Genomic DNA, 17,559 nt, shown 5'->3' with positions numbered 1-17,559 from the left:
TCTTGATTGGCTCGCTAGAGCCGCCCAGTGTTTGAAGGACATGCAGTTTGTCGGCTAATACATTACGAGGACGTATGCGACTTTAGGGTAAGCACTTGTCTGTTGATTATATGGGTTATCAAATACATGATTGTTGCTATCTATTGTCACAGCAGAGATAAATTATGATCTGTAGAAAGGGTATCACGTTGCCATTAAACGAATGATCATGGTTACATACAAACTCATATGCGCGTTGCGCAGGGGGTAACTAGCTAGCTGTTAGCATTTGATGTCCAATCATAGGCCAAATGAAGATATCTTACGCAGTCCGTTTACCTTTGAAAACAGTTGCCATAGTTCCGGTCTGCTTTAGGGATAGCAGCTGGATCTGGTCTGCTTAGTTCATTGACTTAATATGAACCAGAAAAATATGTGCGAGTGGGATGTCTCGCTTCCTTTTCCGTATCTGGTCCAATGCAATGGTTGTGGCTGGCTTGTCCTCGCCGAATGACCGTGGCGAGATCGCCCTTTACTTTTTTTTAATTTAACCTTTATTTAACAAGGTAAGTCAGTTAAGAACAAATTCCTATTTACAATGACGGCCTACCAAAAGGCCACCTGTGTGGACGGGGACCTGGCATTAAAAAAATTAATACAATATAAATAAAGGACAAAACACACATCACAACAAGAGAGACACAACACTTCATAAAGAGAGACCTAAGACAACAACATAACAAGGCAACACAACATGACAACAACATGGTAGCAACAAAACATGGTAGCAGCACAAAAACATGGTACAAACATTATTGGGCAAAGTCAACAGCACAAAGGTCAAGAAGGTAGAAACAATACAAAGCAGCCACAGCTGTCAGTAAGAGTGTCCATGATTGAGTCTTTGAATGAAGAGATTGAGATAAAACTGTCCCGTTTGAGTGTTTGTTGCAGCTCGTTCCAGTCACTAGCTGCAGCAAACTGAAAAGAGGAGCAACCCAGGGATGTGTGCTTTGGAGACCTTTAACAGAATGTGACTGGCAGAACAGGTGTTGTATGTGGAGAATGAGGGCTGCTACTCTAGATAGGCAGGTGGCTTATAACTACAGCAGACATGTATCTTGAACTTTGACAGCAACACATTTGAGCCACCATAACTCCAAGTTAATGCTTGGATTTCAAATAGAACAGGTAGCCAACTGGACAATCATTTATGGTGAAATCCTGTGTATGTAACACTCCTCCCCTGGTCTACCCTCCCTGCCTTATGTAAATAAGATGACAAACTTATTGGTGTCCAATGACTACATTTTGATCTTGTTGGAACTAGTATGTACTGCTCAGTACCCATTCTCCCCTTTCTTTCTCCTCTACTCCTCCATATTCACCCTCCATGTCCCTCTCCTTCCCTGCCTCCCTCTCTAGTTGGTTCTCTTCCCCCACTCTTTCTGTCTCAGGTCTGGATGCTGCAGGCTGTGTCCAGGCTGAGTAGAGCAGCGGTGCGCGTGAGGAGAGTGGCCGCCCAGGTCCAGGTCACCACTGTAACCATGGCCCAGAATCACCAGAGCTGCGGTACCTCCTGTCAACAGAAGGGGGGTGCTGTCACAGCAGCCATCCTCATCATCGGGGACGAGATACTCAAGGTGATACTGGAGATGGGGGCTTGGTACTGAGTGGAATATGCCTGATCTCTGAAAACAACCTCCTCCTCAAGTCCCTATCTCTTAGGAGTTAGCTAATCTAAAGGGTCTCTCTCCCTCCCTCTACCCCCCACTCTCTCTCAGGGTCACACGGTGGACACTAACAGTGCTTTCCTGTTGCGAGCGCTGAGGAAGCTGGGAGTGTGTGTCCAGCGTGTCACAGTAATCCCTGACCAGCAGGAGGTCATCTCGAAGGAGGTGGCCCTCTTGGCCCCACAGTACACACACCTGCTCACCTCTGGGGGAATAGGCCCCACCCACGATGACGTCACCTTCGAGAGCGTTGCCATGGCGTTTGAGGAGGAGCTGCATGCCCACCCGGAGCTGACCCGTTTGGTGGAGGAGTTCTTTGGGGTGGTGGATAGGGAGAGTGCAGCCATGAAGCTAGCCATGGTCCCCCGCTCGGCCAAGCTCAACTACGGCACTGACCCTCAGACTGGACAGCCACTACGCTACCCACTGGTCAGTGGCTGACTACTGTTAAACAAAAAATATGTTTTGGTATTTTTTTTGTCATTAGTCCACTGTTGATACAGTCCTTAAATGTTTTGAATGTTAGCAGTCAAGTCAAGATATTGGACTTTCAAGAAGTAAAGCGTCACTTGCCACATCAACATTATGATGTAAAATGCATCATCTGATTCCTTTAAAATGTAAGGGATAAACGCCCACGTTCTGTACATTACCTTGGAAACAACGGACGGCAGAGTGGGATGAGGCGGAGAGACAACTAGCTACAGCAACAGTCCCGACCTCTGCAGCCGAATAACAGCAAAGTTTGTTTTGTTGCATTTGTTTAGTTTATCCCGTTTATACCACATTTGCCAAAGAAAACAATACTAAGCACACATTAACCAGTGGGGGGGGATCGTTGATATTTTCACTTATATAAGCAAATTGATACTCATATTTTGGTTGCTAAAGACTCGACCCAGTGGTTCGTTATGATTAGTTCGATATTTATGGACGTGACCCAGTCGTTTGTTCTTTGTCCTGTTGCCATGCTCGCTGCCAACATTCGTATCCCTTGCTTGCCAGCTAGCTATGGCTAACACAGTCACAAACTCTTCAGCAAGAATAACAGCAAAGTAGATGTTTTCTATTGACATTCATTTGAATAAATCGATAACAATGAGCTGATAATGCCCGATTTTGCCTGGTATAGCTAGAAAAGTTTGCCTTCTCGTCAGGACAGTCGACACTGTTCATTACGAGGAGATCGCGTTGCATATCAAACACTAGGCTAGAAGCTAGCTAAATAGTTTGTTGCTAGCAAACCTGCCAATATGACAACCAAATGAAAAAAATACAATTTTCTGAAAATAGCTGTTCAAACTATAAATATGTAGTAGGATTTGACAGCATAGCGCCACTTGTGTCATGACTGCAAAAGTAGGGACCAATGTTCCCTCAAAACATTTTTGGCAGGTCTGCTGAGCGCAAACTTGAATGTTGTGAAAATTCTGTGCAACTTCCAGCGCACATTTACTGAGGCTGTACCCGCTTTAAGTTACAGTTTTCAGACAGTGGTCAAGTAGGCTACTGTGGCTATTTGATCTTAATGTAGGCCTACCAGAGTGGCCTACCATCAAAAACAATTGAGAAAATGTATTCCATAATATTTGTACATGGAAATGGCTGCTCTATCGGTCAGCCTACAGTAGCAGCCGATGTGTGGTGTTCAATGTAGGTCTACATTCCATGAGACTGTTGAAAAAACATGCAGGGCTTGACATTAACCTGTTTATCCACTTGTCCTTCAGACAAGGAGGTGACTGAAAATGGTGTTTGATGCAAGAAACCACTTTACAAAATACAAAGCATTATTATTCTCACACCATTATTACAGAGAATCAGACAAATTATGCCATAATCTGCCTATTGGCTACTTATCTTATTCAAGCCTGTCTCAAAATACAACACTGTCCCTTTTAAGACAAAAAAAAGCTCTTTACCTGACTTGCATCTCAAAGATGGCTAGACATGTACACATTTTGTGCTCTTGTAGGAAGCAACCACTCCCCTATTGCTGACTACAAATGATCTATAACTGGACTAATAACTCACTAACTAGCGGAGTATATGAACAAATGTGCACAAGTGGCTACATGCAGCTCACACTTTGATCTCAAAACAAGCTCATCTACTCACGACTGCGTATGCTGTAAACAGTCCAGTTCAAAGTGAATGGCACAGATCCATATGGAAAACAAAAAGGATAACGCCGCACACTGCTGCTCATGCTCCCAGGTGATTTTATTTATAACGTTTCGACCCTTAAGTCTTCATCGGGCATCCATATCCCAGGTGGGGGGAGGGACCATATATATATATATATATATATATATATATATATATATATATAGCAAAAAAAGAAACATCCTCTCGCTGTCAACTGTGTTTATTTTCAGCAAACTTAACGTGTAAATATTTGTATGAACACAAGATTCAACAACTGAGACATAAACTGAACAAGTTCCACTGACATGTGACTAACAGAAATTGAATAATGTGTCCCATAACAAATGGGGAGTCAAAAGTAACAGTCAGTATCTGGTGTGGCCCCCAGCTGCATTAAGTACTGCAGTGCATCTCCTCCTGATGGACTGCACCAGATTTGCCAGTTCTTGCTGTGAGATGTTACCCCACTCTTCCATCAACGCACCTGTAAGTTCCTGGACATTTCTGGGGGGAATGGCCCTAGCCCTCACCCTCCGATCCAACAGGTCCCAGACGTGCTCAATGGGATTGAGATCCGGGCTCTTCGCTGGCCATGGCAGAACACTGACATTCCTGTCTTGCAGGAAATCATGCACAGAAAGAGCAGTATGGCTGGTGGCATTGTAATGCTGGAGGGTCATGTTAGGATGAGCCTGCAGGAAGGGTTACCACATGAGGGAGAAGGATATCTTCCCTGTAACACACAGCGGTGAGATTGCCTGCAGTGATCACAAGCTCAGTCTGATGATGCTGTGAGACACACCGCCCCAGACCATGATGGACCCTCCACCTCCAAATCGCTCCCGCTCCAGAGTACAGGCCTCAGTGTAACGCTCATTCCTTCAACAATAAACGTGAATCCGACCATCACCCCTGGTGAGACAAAACCGCAACTCATCAGTGAAGAGCACTTTTTGCCAGTCCTGTCTGGTCCAGCGACGGTGGGTTTGTGCCCATAGGCGACATTGTTGCCGGTGATGTCTGGTGAGGACCTGCCTACAACAGGCCTACAAGCCCTCAGTCCAGTCTATTGCGGACAGTCTGAGCACTGATGGAGGGATTGTGGGTTCCTGGTGTAACTCGGGCAGTTGTTGTTGCCATCCTGTACCTGTCCCGCAGGTGTGACGTTCGGATGTACCGATCCTGTGCAGGTGTTACACGTGGTCTGCCACTGCGAGGACGATCAGCTGTCCGTCCTGTCTCCCTGTAGCGCTGTCTTAGGCGTCTCACAGTACGGACATTGCAATTTATTGCCCTGGCCACATCTGCAGTCCTCATGCCTCCTTGCAGCATGCCTAAGGCACGTTCACGCAGATGAGCAGGGACCCTGGGCATCTTTCTTTTGGTGTTTTTCAGAGTCAGTAGAAAGGCCTCTTTAGTTTTCATAACTGTGACCTTAATTGCCTACCGTCTGTAAGCTGTTTAGTGTCTTAATTGCCTACCGTTCCACAGGTGCATGTTCATTAATTATGGTTAATTGAACAAGCATGGGAAAGTGTTTAAGCCATTTACAATGATCTGTTTTTATTTCACCTTTATTTAACCAGGTAGGCCAGTTGAGTAAAAGGATCGGTAGGATAGAGCCTTCAACGGTCTGTAGTATAACATGATATCATGTAGAAAACATGAACGTTCTCCCTGATGGTCAGTGTCTGAAACCAGGTAAAATATATTTTAATGATAGGAGATATGAGTGTGTTGGAGCCACCGGCTTTCTTAAGAGTCTGGAGATGCTTGATGTCATGCTGGTCCTGGTTCCGTCTCTGTGTCATTCCCAGGTGAGTGTGCGTAACGTCTACATCTTCCCTGGGATCCCGTCTCTGTTGGAGAGAGCCTTCAACGGTCTGGAGCACCTGTTCGCTGGCTCAGGGACCACCTTCCACACACGAGAGGTGAGGTGACCAACCGTCTGGCTCCACTACAATACAGTCGACAGGAAGTTTTCAACATATAGACAAACGTCACGTCACTCCTGGTCCTGGAGACCCACAGGGTGTGCAGGCTTGTGTTCCATCTCAGAGACTAATCATCAAGACCTTGATGAGCTGAATCAGCTGTGTTTGTGCTGGAACAAAGCCTGCACAGGACCACTGCTGCAATGGATGCCTATTATAATGTTATGTATTCCCCCGTGTTGTGTTGTAGGTGTTTGTGGATGCAGACGAGGCGTTGATCGCCCCGGTGCTGACCCGCCTGCAGGCGGGCTGGGGGAAGAAGGTGGCTCTGGGCTCCTACCCTGACTGGCTCAGTAACTACCACCGGGTCAGGCTGGTGCTGGATTCAGACAGCTCTGAGGAGGTGGAGAAGGCCCGGGCTCAGCTGCTGGAGGAGATGCCCAAAGGCAGTGTGGTTCCCCTGGTCACGGACCCGGTGTCCATCGCTACTGAGGAGGTCTACACACTGGCCAACAGCGGTGTGTGTGTGTGTGTGTGTGTGTGTGTGTGTGTGTGTGTGTGTGTGTGGTGTGTGTGTGTGTGTGTGCGCGCAAAGGTGGGACGGGTGGTGGAGGGAGGGACAGGTTGAGTACCCATAAAAAATGACAGTGACTACATTTCCCATGACACCAACTGTCTGTATGAACTCCATCTCCCATAGGCACACCGCTGGGTGTTAAAGTGGCAAACGCTCTGAAGACCATCGAGACTGCTCTGGATCAGTATTCGGCAGGGGAGATCTGTGTGGGCTTCAATGGAGGCAAAGACTGCACTGCTCTACTACATCTATATTACGCTGCACTGAAACGGTGAGAGAGAGAGGGCAATAAAGATAGTTTTCTGTCTACACAGAATGAAGGAATGAGACTGACTTCTAACCCATATTTTGTGTAATCCTGTCTAAATTGATTGTTTACTGGGAAAATCTACCTCGTATTTATTCTCTCTTTCTCTCTTCCCCTCCTTCACAGGCGGTATCCGGAGGGTAAGGACAAGGTAAAGGCTCTGTACATTCGCATCGTCTCTCCCTTCCCAGAGATGGAGAGATTCCTCCAGGACACAATAAAGAGGTAAGCTATCGGTCTCTGTAGTTAGCGTTAGCATCGCTAGGTCGTTTCCTCAATCCCTATATGTTAGCTATGTACTCTGTAGTTAGCGTTAGCATCGCTAGGTCGTTTCCTCAATCCCTATATACTGCACCTCTGTGTTAGCTATGTACTTTTTTTCTGTCCCCAACAAGTCTGTATGGTTGTAGCTTGATCTGCATTGCATCTTTGAGTTTGAACAAAACTCTGATAATAAAATGTATTACAGTATTATTATACAGAGACTTTGGCTCACTATTTAGCAGAGCTCCATCCTATCTCCCATAGGTATGACCTGGAGATTTTCTCAGTGGAGGGCAGTATCCGGCAGGCATTGAGTGAGGTACAGGAGAGGAGGCCGGAGCTGAGAGCTGTGTGTATGGGCACCAGGAGGAGTGACCCCTACTCACACACACTCACACCCATGTGTCTCACTGACCCTGGATGGCCGGACTACATGAGGGTCAACCCCCTGCTGGTGAGACATGATGCTTGCAATGTTCCCTTTCTGAGGGTGTGTGTGATATACTTCTAATGCTCTCTCTTCCTCGCTCTTTCTCCTTCCCTCTCTCTCTCTCTCTCTCTCTCGTCTACCCCACTTGTCTCCCTCCCTCTCTCTCTGTCTCTCTCTCTTCCCCCTCTTTCTTGGTTTCTCTCCCTCCCCCTCTCTTGCTCTCCCTCCATCAGGACTGGACGTATCATAATATCTGGTCATTCCTGAGGACTCTATATGTGCCCTACTGTATTCTATATGATAAAGGGTAAGAAGACATACACACCTCTTAATCAAGCATGTCCTCTGTTTCCTCTCACTGTCTACTCCCCCGTCCTAGTCTCTGACGGAGTCCTCTGTCCGTCTCCTGACAGGTACACCTCATTGGGCAGCATGGACAACACTTGCCGAAACCCCGCCCTCCAAGTGGTGGATGGGAGGGGCGTGAGCCGCTATAGACCTGCCCACCACTTGGAGAATGAGGAAATGGAGCGCGACTCACGTGAATGATGTCACTTCCTTGTTTGTGTAACACCTTCCTAATATTGAGTTGCACCCCCCTTTTCCCTCAGAACAGCCTCAATTTGTTGGGGCATGGACTTTACAAGGTGTCAAGCGTTCCACAGGGATGCTGGCCATGTTGACTTCAGTGGTTCCCACAGTTGTGTTAAGTTGGCTGGATGTCCTTTGGGTAGTGGGCCATTCTTGATACACAGGAAACTGTTGTGTGAAAAACCCAGCAACGTTGCAGTTCTTAACACTCAAACCAGGGCGCCTGGCACTTACTACCATACCCCGTTCAAAGGCACTTCAATATTTACTCTTGCCCATTCACCCTTTGAATGCACACATACACAATCTATGTCTCAAGGCTTAAAAATCCTTCTTTAACCCGTCTCCTCCCCTTCATCTAAACTGATTTGATGTGGATTTAACATGTGACATCAATAAGGGATCATAGCTTTCACCTGGTCAGTCCATGTCATGGAAAGAGCAGGTGTTCTTAATGTTTTGGACACTCAGTGTATATTATAGCATATTTGTATACTGCAGTGGAGGCATGTGGGAGATGCTATATGACGGGTTCGAACATATGGAAACTACATTTTTGACCCATTACAATGAGCCGGTCTTCCTATACCTCCTCCCACCAGCCTCCACTGATATATTGTATATACTGTGCATAATTTTGAGTGGGGTAGGAGAGGGAGTGCGAAAGAGACTAGGAACAATGAAGGGAGGGAGAGAAGGAGAGTTATGAATGTGTTGGAGGCTCAAAAGCAGGTCTGGCTGCTCCTCTGAGAACATGTTTTTACATTTCAATCATTTGGTAGACGCTCTAATCCAGAGCGATTTACAATTAGTGCATTCATCTTAAGATAGCTAGGTGATACAACACATCACAATCGTATCAAGTACATTTTCCCTCAACAAAGGATCAGCAAAGTCAGTGCTAGTAGGAAAAGACAAGTGGATTTTTTTGGGGCGTCGTGAGCGTTATTTAAGATACTCTTCAAAGAGGTCGGGTTTCATGATGCGAACTTCAACTGGAAGTCAGTGAAGTGTGCAGGGGAGCGGGGTGACATGGCAAAACTTAGGAAGGTTGAACACCAGGCGGGCTGCAGCATTCTGGATAAGTTGCAGGGCTTTGATGGCACAAGCGGGGAGCCCAGCCAACAGAGAGTTGCAGTAGTCTAGACGGGAGATGACAAGTGCCTGGATAAGGACCTGCACCGCTTTCTGTGTGAGGAAAGGTCGTGCTCTACGGATGTTGTAGAGCATGAACATGCAGGAGCAAGTCACTGCTTTGATGTTTGCCGAGGACAACAGGGTGTTGTCCAGGGTCACGCCAAGGTTCTCACCCTGGGAGGGGGACACCGTGGACGGAGAGGTCTTGGAGTGGGCAGGCCTTCCCTGGGAGGAGTAGCAGCTCTGTTTGTTGAGCTTGAGGTGGTGGGATCACATCCAAGCTGAGATGTCTGTCAGGCACACAGAGATGCGTGTCGCCACCTGAGTGTCAGACGGGGGGAAGGAGAAGAGTAGTTGAGCAATGAAAGGAGAGCCCATGTGAGGATATGACGGAGCCGAGTGACTTGGTAGAAAGAGTAGAGGGGCTAGAACCGAGTCTAATGACTCACACAAACACTCTCTCTGGTGTGTAAGCACACACACAAACACTCTCTCTCTGGTGTGTAAGCACACACACAAACACTCTCTCTCTGGTGTGTAAGCACACACTCTCTCTCTGGTGTGTAAGCACACACTCTCTCTCTGGTGTGTAAGCACACAGTCTCTCTCTGGTGTGTAAGCACACAGTCTCTCTCTGGTGTGTAAGCACACACTCTCTCTCTGGTGTGTATGCACACACACAAACACTCTCTCTCTGGTGTGTAAGCACACACTCTCTCTCTGGTGTGTGTGTATGCACACACACAAACACTCTCTCTCTGGTGTGTAAGCACACACACTCTCTCTGGTGTGTATGCACACACACACTCTCTGGTGTGTAAGCACACACACTCTCTCTGTGTATGCACACACACAAACTCTCTCTGGTGTGTACACACACCCATATTTAATGAGACGACAAACTTTAGACTGAGATAACGTGTCCTATATTCGTGTCTTCATTGTGTGCTGATCTAGAGATACCTTATCTACACAGTAATACAGGTCATTACAACAGACTTATTGTTGTCAACATTTACATGTATTTATTATGGTACTGGCCCAGGTGATTTGGTATACCAATAAAGAACACACAGGGCGGTCTCCCGAGTGGTGCAATGGTCTAAGGCACTGCATCGCCTTAAACCGCTGAGGCGTCACAACAGCCCCGAGTTCAATCCCAGGCTGTGCCACAGCTGTCGTGACCGGGAGACGAATGATGCGGCGCGCAATTGGCCCAGCGTCGTCCAGATTAGGGGAGGGTTTGGCCGGCTGGGATTTCCTTGTCCCATCGCGCTCTAGCAACTCCATGTGGCGGGCTGGGCACCTGCAAGCTGACAACGATCGCCAGTTGGACGGTGTTTCCTCAGACACATTGGTGCGGCTGGCTTCCGGGTTAAGCAAGCAGTGTGTTAAGAAGCAGTGCGGCTTGGCAGGGTTGTGTTTTGGAGGACACGTAACTCGACTTTCACCACTCCCGTGTCCGTAGTGGAGTCGCAGCGATGGGTCAAGACTAACTATCAATTTGATATCAAGAAAAAGGGGTAAAATAAAAAACACATAGGGCTCTATTTTATCAGATCCTCTTTAGCTGATATCCGCATAGCGCTTGTTTTGGCAGTGTCGGAGGTGGAACTGCATTTGGGTGGCAGGTAGCTTAGCAGTTAAAGCATTGGAACAGTCACTGAAAGGTTGTTGGTTCAAATCCCTGAGCCGACAGTAAAATCTGTCTGTGCCCTTGAGTAAAGCACTTTAACCTTAATTGCTCCTGTAAGTTGCTCTGGATAAGAGCATCAGCTAAATGACTAAAATGTAAATCCACAAGCAGCTCCTGGCATTATACCTAAAGTGAACATTGCCATTGGCTGCACAGAGCTGCATTAACAGAAGTCCCATGCAGATTTGTTGGAACATTGGAGTGTGAGATGTAGGTTAATCTACACCTTGATTAGGATGATAGAAAACCTCTATTTCATTGAATGATTTTTCAATTTGAGCATGATTATTTCTATATAGCCTACACTTTCTGGTCCTGAACTTCTGGTCCTGAGCGGGACGGGGGTGTGGCTTCGTGACAATGACCGCAAGAGCAGCTGTTCACTGTTTTAACTGCTCCAACCCAGTTCCACCTCCAACACGCCAAAACATCAGCTATGTGGGTGTCTGCTATCATCTGATGTGATTTCATCCATATAGGCCTTAATATATAGTGTATGGTGCAATCTAAAACGGCATAGAATTAAAAAGGCCTACAGCTACTGCAAAGTAGTGTAATCTACATTCAATTCAAACAGGCATGTATCTATGATACCTCAACAAAGACCTACCCATAGAGATCCTATTAAATTACAAGAGGGGCTGTCATAAACCCTCAAAGTTCCAGAATATTGTCATATAATTATAATTAGGCCTACAGTTTATATAGGTTTTATACACATTTTCTGTATATCTTCCAAAATATATGCAAACAGACCATAAATGTCTCAATGTTTGTTTTCTTGGAAAGCTGTGTGTTATAATATGATGCATTATCCATACTTGCTACATTTACAACTTGTCTAAGTCCTAGCATCAACGGATTTCAGCCAGTGTATGGCTGTGGATTGATTGCATTGTTTGTATGGAATGTTAATAGTAATAATTGATATAACTTTTATAGTGCTTTTCTTTACAGAAAATAATGTCAAAGTGCATAAAAAGCTAAATAAGCAAACAATACATTTAGATGGTAGAGATGGAGATTGAATATTCCTTTGGCTTCGGATGAAAGGCTGGGAGTTAAGGCAGTTTGGATTGAAAGGCGGCAGTGTTGCTTCAGGTGAAAGGCTGGGAGATGAGGCAGTTTGGATTGGAAAGGCAGTGTAGCTTCAGGGAGGGGGCATCGATGGTAGAGCCAGAGAGAAACAGACAGTCTGCTTCTCCGACAGTCAGTTCCTCCATAGGACCCACTCCTCCGTAGCTACTGCTCCTCCACTGCCCAACATGTAGCACCCACCTAGGTGATGCCACATCTGCTGAAAAGTTTAACTTTTTTGGAATAATATTGGAAGTTAATTAGAACAGATATTTGAATTATTCCACTTAAAATGGCTGGCTAGCTAGCTACTAAACATAACGTGCAGATAATCTTCAAATTCATTGTTTTACACCACACTGGCTGGACATGGTGGACTGACTCCCTGACCAAAATGGCTGACCTTTTATGGTGTCATAAGACCTTTTATGTCCATTCTGGTATTCTAATTCCTAATTATATGGAAATATCTGTGCCATTAAGCAGAACATCCAGAAGAAAGGTTTTAACTATCTCTCTCACAGAACAGTTGATTCAGGATGGGACAGCATTCATTTTACAGTAGGTCTAAGATGCAGTTTCAGTGTCCAACCTCAAGGGAGCGTTGTTCTCACGTTTTTCATTTAGCCCTTTGATTACAATAAATTACTCTTTCTGTTTTCAAGCGTGACTGAATCCCGGCGTATCGATTCCCCTCTCCCCGCCAGGAGATTAGTCGATGCTCCGGCAGCAGGGATCGATACAAGCCGATCTAATCAAGCGGGTCGCTTACGAGGCCTCCCCAGGCCTCACACAATGTTACACCATCAATTACCTTCTCTGCCCTCGCTCTGTCTCACTCCCGTCTCCCCCAACTTCACCGGTCTGGGTGTTATGGCGTGATTAGATCATTATTAATAAGAGAGACAATAAGATGAGATATTACAATTATAAAAGTAATGGTGTTAGATTGTGGGACTTGATAGGAGATTGTCTGGAATATGATGTAGGTATGTTTGGAGTGATTACTTTATATTGCTTAAGATGCTTGTCAATTACAAATGTAGTGTGTGTGTGTGTGGCAGGTGTTCAGTATGTAATTATTTCAGAGAAGCAGGTGTCCCCCCTCTTTCACTTTCCCCCTCTTCCCCAAGATCTACCCCATACTCTCTCTCTCTCTCTCATCCTCCATCACACTCCTCCATCCTCATATCCCTCCCTTTCCTCCGCTGACCCTTATTCCCTCTAGTCTTTAATGTCCAACTTTCAGAGTTTACCGTCTCATAAACAGGAGCTAGATGGTGCCAATCTTTCCCATTTGTCTGGGATGGAGCCTGCAGATTTCCCATAATGCATATTGCTGAATTTATTTACACAACAGATGGCATGGAATACAGACACAGCTTGACTTTAGATCACTGTTGATGTGAAAAAGGTGTGAAAATGTCTGACAGACTTTGATTTGGTAGAGAGCTATTGCCTTAACATCCCCAGATGTAAGCGTTCTTCAGATAGTGTGTGTGTGTTCTATAGAGGAACGTCTTTAATCCAATTGCATGCTCTCTCAGTTGTAAGAGGAGACGAGGCAGCATGAGACAGCGATTCAGCTCCCCGTCCTGAGAGGGATGCTGAACACTTAGGATGAATGGATTCTCAGTGGTTAGAAATCATCTGGAGGAGCGAGAGAGGAGCGGAAGAGTAGAGATAGAAAGAGAGGAGCGAGACCTTTGGGTCTATGCAAATCACAAAGTGATCGGCTTGTAAAGTCGACCAACTAGAATGCAGAAAATGTGATGTTCACTATCAAAGTGTCACATTTAAAGGGGATGAAAGTAAGAGAGAATAAAGAGAAAGACGGGGAGAGAGAATGAGAGAAAGAGGGAGAGAGAGCTCTTTGAACTGTCATGTGAGGTGTGACTGAGTGAGGTGATTTAAGTTTGTGTCTAGCTTTGGTTTCTACACATAATGGTATTCTCATACTCAGGTTTGCCACAGTTCTGAGTTCAGTTAACAAAATCTAGACCCCTGCTTGTATTGGGGTACATGAAGGAGTTTCTGAAAAGCATTTCAAACCAGACATCACAGGGTTCACTCAAAGTAAATGCAGCATGGCTTACAGATTCATAACCGATTATCTAAAACTGATGAGAAAATTCACAGAGGTTGGATTTGTGGGGTTCGTGTTTTGTACTGAGAACATTAACACAGAAAAAGATATCCAGAAGTTGCTAATTGCAATATCCTTAAGATTGTCACGGCTCAGTGAACGGTATGCCTAGATAGGGCTGAGAAGTCTTTGATTGTGCATGTACTTGAGAACGTCTTGAACAATTGGTCAGATTGTGTGTAACAGTCCTCCATTGTTCTTGTAAAGACTGAACAAACACGAGAGCTTTGTGAAGTTATAGAAATTACGTCATGGTAAAAACCACCTTCCCACTTGGTTATGAACGCAGCATTAGACACTGATCTATACAACTAATTGAAATGTCGTTGAACATGTGTTCAAAGAATGTCTTGCCATTTCTCAGGAAACAAAACTTAAACTGAAAATATCACAACACACCTGTCTGTCTATTAATTAAGCATGATTAATAGTATACCTTATATTTGCTCTAAATAAAGTTAAGCTATTCAAAACGACACTGGAAAGTTGAATTAAGAGAAAATATTTCTAAATGCTCCTAATAGGTTTCATAAACATATCAATTACTGTAATGTGGCTTTAACAGTTAACAATACAAAATATCTGATGACGCAGATGTGGGTGTGGCTGTTTTTATAGATGCACACAACCGTTAATATTTAAAGAGACTCACCTGAGTATCACCGGTCATACAGCACAACAGAGACGACACGCCAACGTTGTCTCAGTGATTAGTAAAGATAATCACAAAATAACATTTACCACTTTAGACAAACTAATCCTCCATTGTCCCTGTAAAGACAAAACAAACACATGAGAACTTTGTGAATTTATAGAAATTACCTCAAGAAAGTTAATTGAATCATATCTGAATCAAGAATCAAATCCAGTTTTCTAGTAAATTCCGCACTTCCTTTACTGAATTTATATGAAAATAATGTAATTTGTCCTCGAGTGTTCATACACAATTCTCAGAAGACCACACAATTCCTTAACTCTGAAAGGAGGACAAAAAGATATATTTTTAAATTCACACGCCCCGACCCCCTCAAAACAAAGGATGCAGCAATTATACATTACACCTTACAATGGAAAGTCACATAGAGAGACAAATGTAACCCTTCAAATTGCCTTTCTTCTACAGGTTTAAGAAACATACACTTGAGATGTTCTATAAAATACAAGAATGGGACTTTAATAAATATTAATTGTTTGACATTGGCAGTCGTTCCTACTTCAACAATAACATGTCATTTGCTTTTCTTCATAGAAGATGCTACCTACTTCACTAAAATGTGAAAACGAAAAAACAAAACAACTCATATTTCTTCCTATGAACTGATTGTAATAAATATTAAATCTGGAAGCACCAGATTTATACAACATGGTTCCAGACATCAGTGTTCATACCCCTGGAATAATCATAACATTCCTGAATAACCTGCTTAGACCAGAACAACATTTGTAACACTCATTAAGGAATATTGAGAACCAAATGTGTGTGTAAAGTAATAAAGTAATTATTAAAATTAATTTCAGTTAATTCTCCCATGCACATGTGTATTTGTTTTGTGATATTTTTAACACACTTCTACGGTAAGTACACTTTAGTGTTCCCTGATATAACTTTTGTGATTGGAAAATGAAATTGCATGGAAGTAATATTCATCAATGTCATACATCTAACCAACAGATAAACAGATATTGCATTGATAATAAAATTGAATTCATTTATGTTATTTGTTTAATGAACAGACTATAAAAAATATATATTTTATAACTGAAGAAAATACAGGGTAACCTGTACTAAAGAGCTTGAGTTATTGTTGATAGAGTCACAAGCATAACCACACTGAGTTAATCTACACCTGTAAACATTTGTAAAAAAAGTTCAGCCATGTAAAAATTTGGAGATTTTTCAGAATGTTGCAAATAATCAAAATGGATGCCAACACATGTCAGGATCTCTACAAAATATCAACATTTAACTGAAACACATAAAGCAGAGTGTTTACTGCACTAAAACAACAACCTCTATTCAAACAAACACCAGCTTTAAGCCTCTCCTCATTGGTGGAGGACCTCGCCTGGTTAAGTGCTCAGGAGACAGTCTAAATAACTGCACACCTGGTGTAAGAAATGTTATATCTGTACATTACAATTCTACCTGTGATTACAAAAGTACAATGATTGTTTTGCTTTAGCTTGAGATTAAGAATCAGTGGTAGAGACTTTAAGTGCATGAAGAGATCAACTGTACAAAAGTCAGATGTCTGTTTGTTGAAACTATAGTTTCAGTTCCTGTTGATACTATGCTTCTGTCTGAATTCTGCTAGCACATGATAGCAATAGGAGGAAGCAGGATTGGGAAACTAACTGCAAATAACAATAAGCTGAACTCCGCCTAGCAACTATTAATTATGAGTTTATATGGTATTAAAGTTAAGGAACATCACCCTGGGCGGGGTGATCCTCAGTAGGGGATAAAAAGGGAAAACACCATCTTTTGAACTGAGTGTCTTTCTTGCAAATTGCTGTAAGTGTATACTCCGGGTTGCAATCCTTATTAAACAAACTAACCTCTGATCAAATAAGTTTTCCTGTGGTCACTTGTGTGCACATAGGGCAGAATTCCCTTACACTGGTTAAAATCGATCACACTGCAATGCAATCTCCATAGACAAACATTGGCAGTAGAATGGCCCATTCTGAAGAGCTCAGTGACTTTCAACGTGGTACCGTCATAAGATGCCACCTTTCCAACAAGTCAGTTCATAAAATTGCCCCGGTAAACTATAAGTGCTGTTATCACCATGCGCAATGCCAAGCGTTGGCTGGAGTGATGTAAAGCTTGCCGCCTTTGGACTCTGGAGCAGTGGAAACGTCATCTGGGTTTGGAAGATGCCAGGAGAACACTACCTGCCCCAATGCATAGTGCCAACTGTAAAGTTTGGTGGAGGAGGAATAATGGTCTGGGGCTGTTTTTCATGGTTCTGGCTAGGCCCCTTAGTTCCAGTGAAGGGGAAATCTTAATGCTAGAGCATAAAATGACATTCTAGACGATTCTAAGTGTCCAACATTGTGGCAACAGTTTGGGGAAGGCCTGATCCTGGTTCAGCATAACAATGCCCCCGTGCACAAAGCGAGATCCATACAGAAATGGTTTGTCGGGATCAGTGTGGAAGAACTTTACTGGCCTGCACAGAGCCCTGACCTCAACTCCATCGAACACCTTTTGAATGAATTGGAACGCCGACTGCAAGCCAGTCCTAATCGACCAACATGAGTGCCCGACATCACTAATGCTCTTGTGGCTGAATAGAAGCAAGTCCCCGCAGCAATGTTCCAACATCTAGTTGAAAGCGTTTCCAGAATAGTGGAGGCTGTTATAGCAGCAAAGGGGGGACCAACTCCATATTAATGCCCATGATTTTGGAATGAGATGTTCGACGAGCACGTGTCCATATACTTTTGGCCATGTGTATACTTCCATTCATTTTTTTCAACTGGTACCGGGGGACCTTCAGACAAGTCTTGTGAGACCTGTACATGTTTGTGAGA

The 17,559-nt window shown here is 44.2% G+C and overlaps 1 protein-coding gene across 2 annotated transcripts; it reads left to right on the top strand.

The window, feature by feature from the left end:
• On the top strand, positions 1 to 15,541 carry LOC100286671 (FAD synthase). Of its 2 annotated transcripts, none has more exons than XM_014152170.2 (10): positions 1 to 87; positions 1,405 to 1,622; positions 1,764 to 2,141; positions 5,678 to 5,791; positions 6,045 to 6,312; positions 6,495 to 6,642; positions 6,805 to 6,903; positions 7,207 to 7,396; positions 7,606 to 7,679; positions 7,786 to 15,541. In XM_014152170.2, the coding sequence occupies exons 2-10, from the start codon at positions 1,443 to 1,445 to the stop codon at positions 7,919 to 7,921; spliced, it is 1,587 nt and encodes a 528-aa protein (XP_014007645.1). In that variant the 5' UTR covers positions 1 to 87; positions 1,405 to 1,442; the 3' UTR covers positions 7,922 to 15,541. The 2 variants fall into 2 exon arrangements, with proteins under 2 accessions (XP_014007645.1, XP_014007654.1); XM_014152179.2 differs by lacking the exon at positions 1 to 87 and adding an exon at positions 176 to 545.
• Positions 15,542 to 17,559: the final 2,018 nt, after the last annotated feature.

The sequence above is a fragment of the Salmo salar genome, chromosome ssa05 (assembly GCF_905237065.1).
Source record: "Salmo salar chromosome ssa05, Ssal_v3.1, whole genome shotgun sequence".
Classification (NCBI taxonomy): Eukaryota; Metazoa; Chordata; class Actinopteri; order Salmoniformes; family Salmonidae; genus Salmo; species Salmo salar.
Note: the sequence above shows the minus strand (reverse complement) of the source record. Positions and strands in the feature narration are given on the sequence as shown.

Excerpts from the sequence above, each read along its gene's own strand:
- LOC100286671 (XM_014152170.2), top strand. The coding sequence starts at position 1,443 with ATGCTGCAGGCTGTGTCCAGGCTGAGTAGAGCAGCGGTGCGCGTGAGG. Across the intron at positions 1,623-1,763 it reads TCGGGGACGAGATACTCAAG|GGTCACACGGTGGACACTAA; the intron begins GTGATACTGGAG and ends ACTCTCTCTCAG. Across the intron at positions 5,792-6,044 it reads CCACCTTCCACACACGAGAG|GTGTTTGTGGATGCAGACGA; the intron begins GTGAGGTGACCA and ends GTTGTGTTGTAG.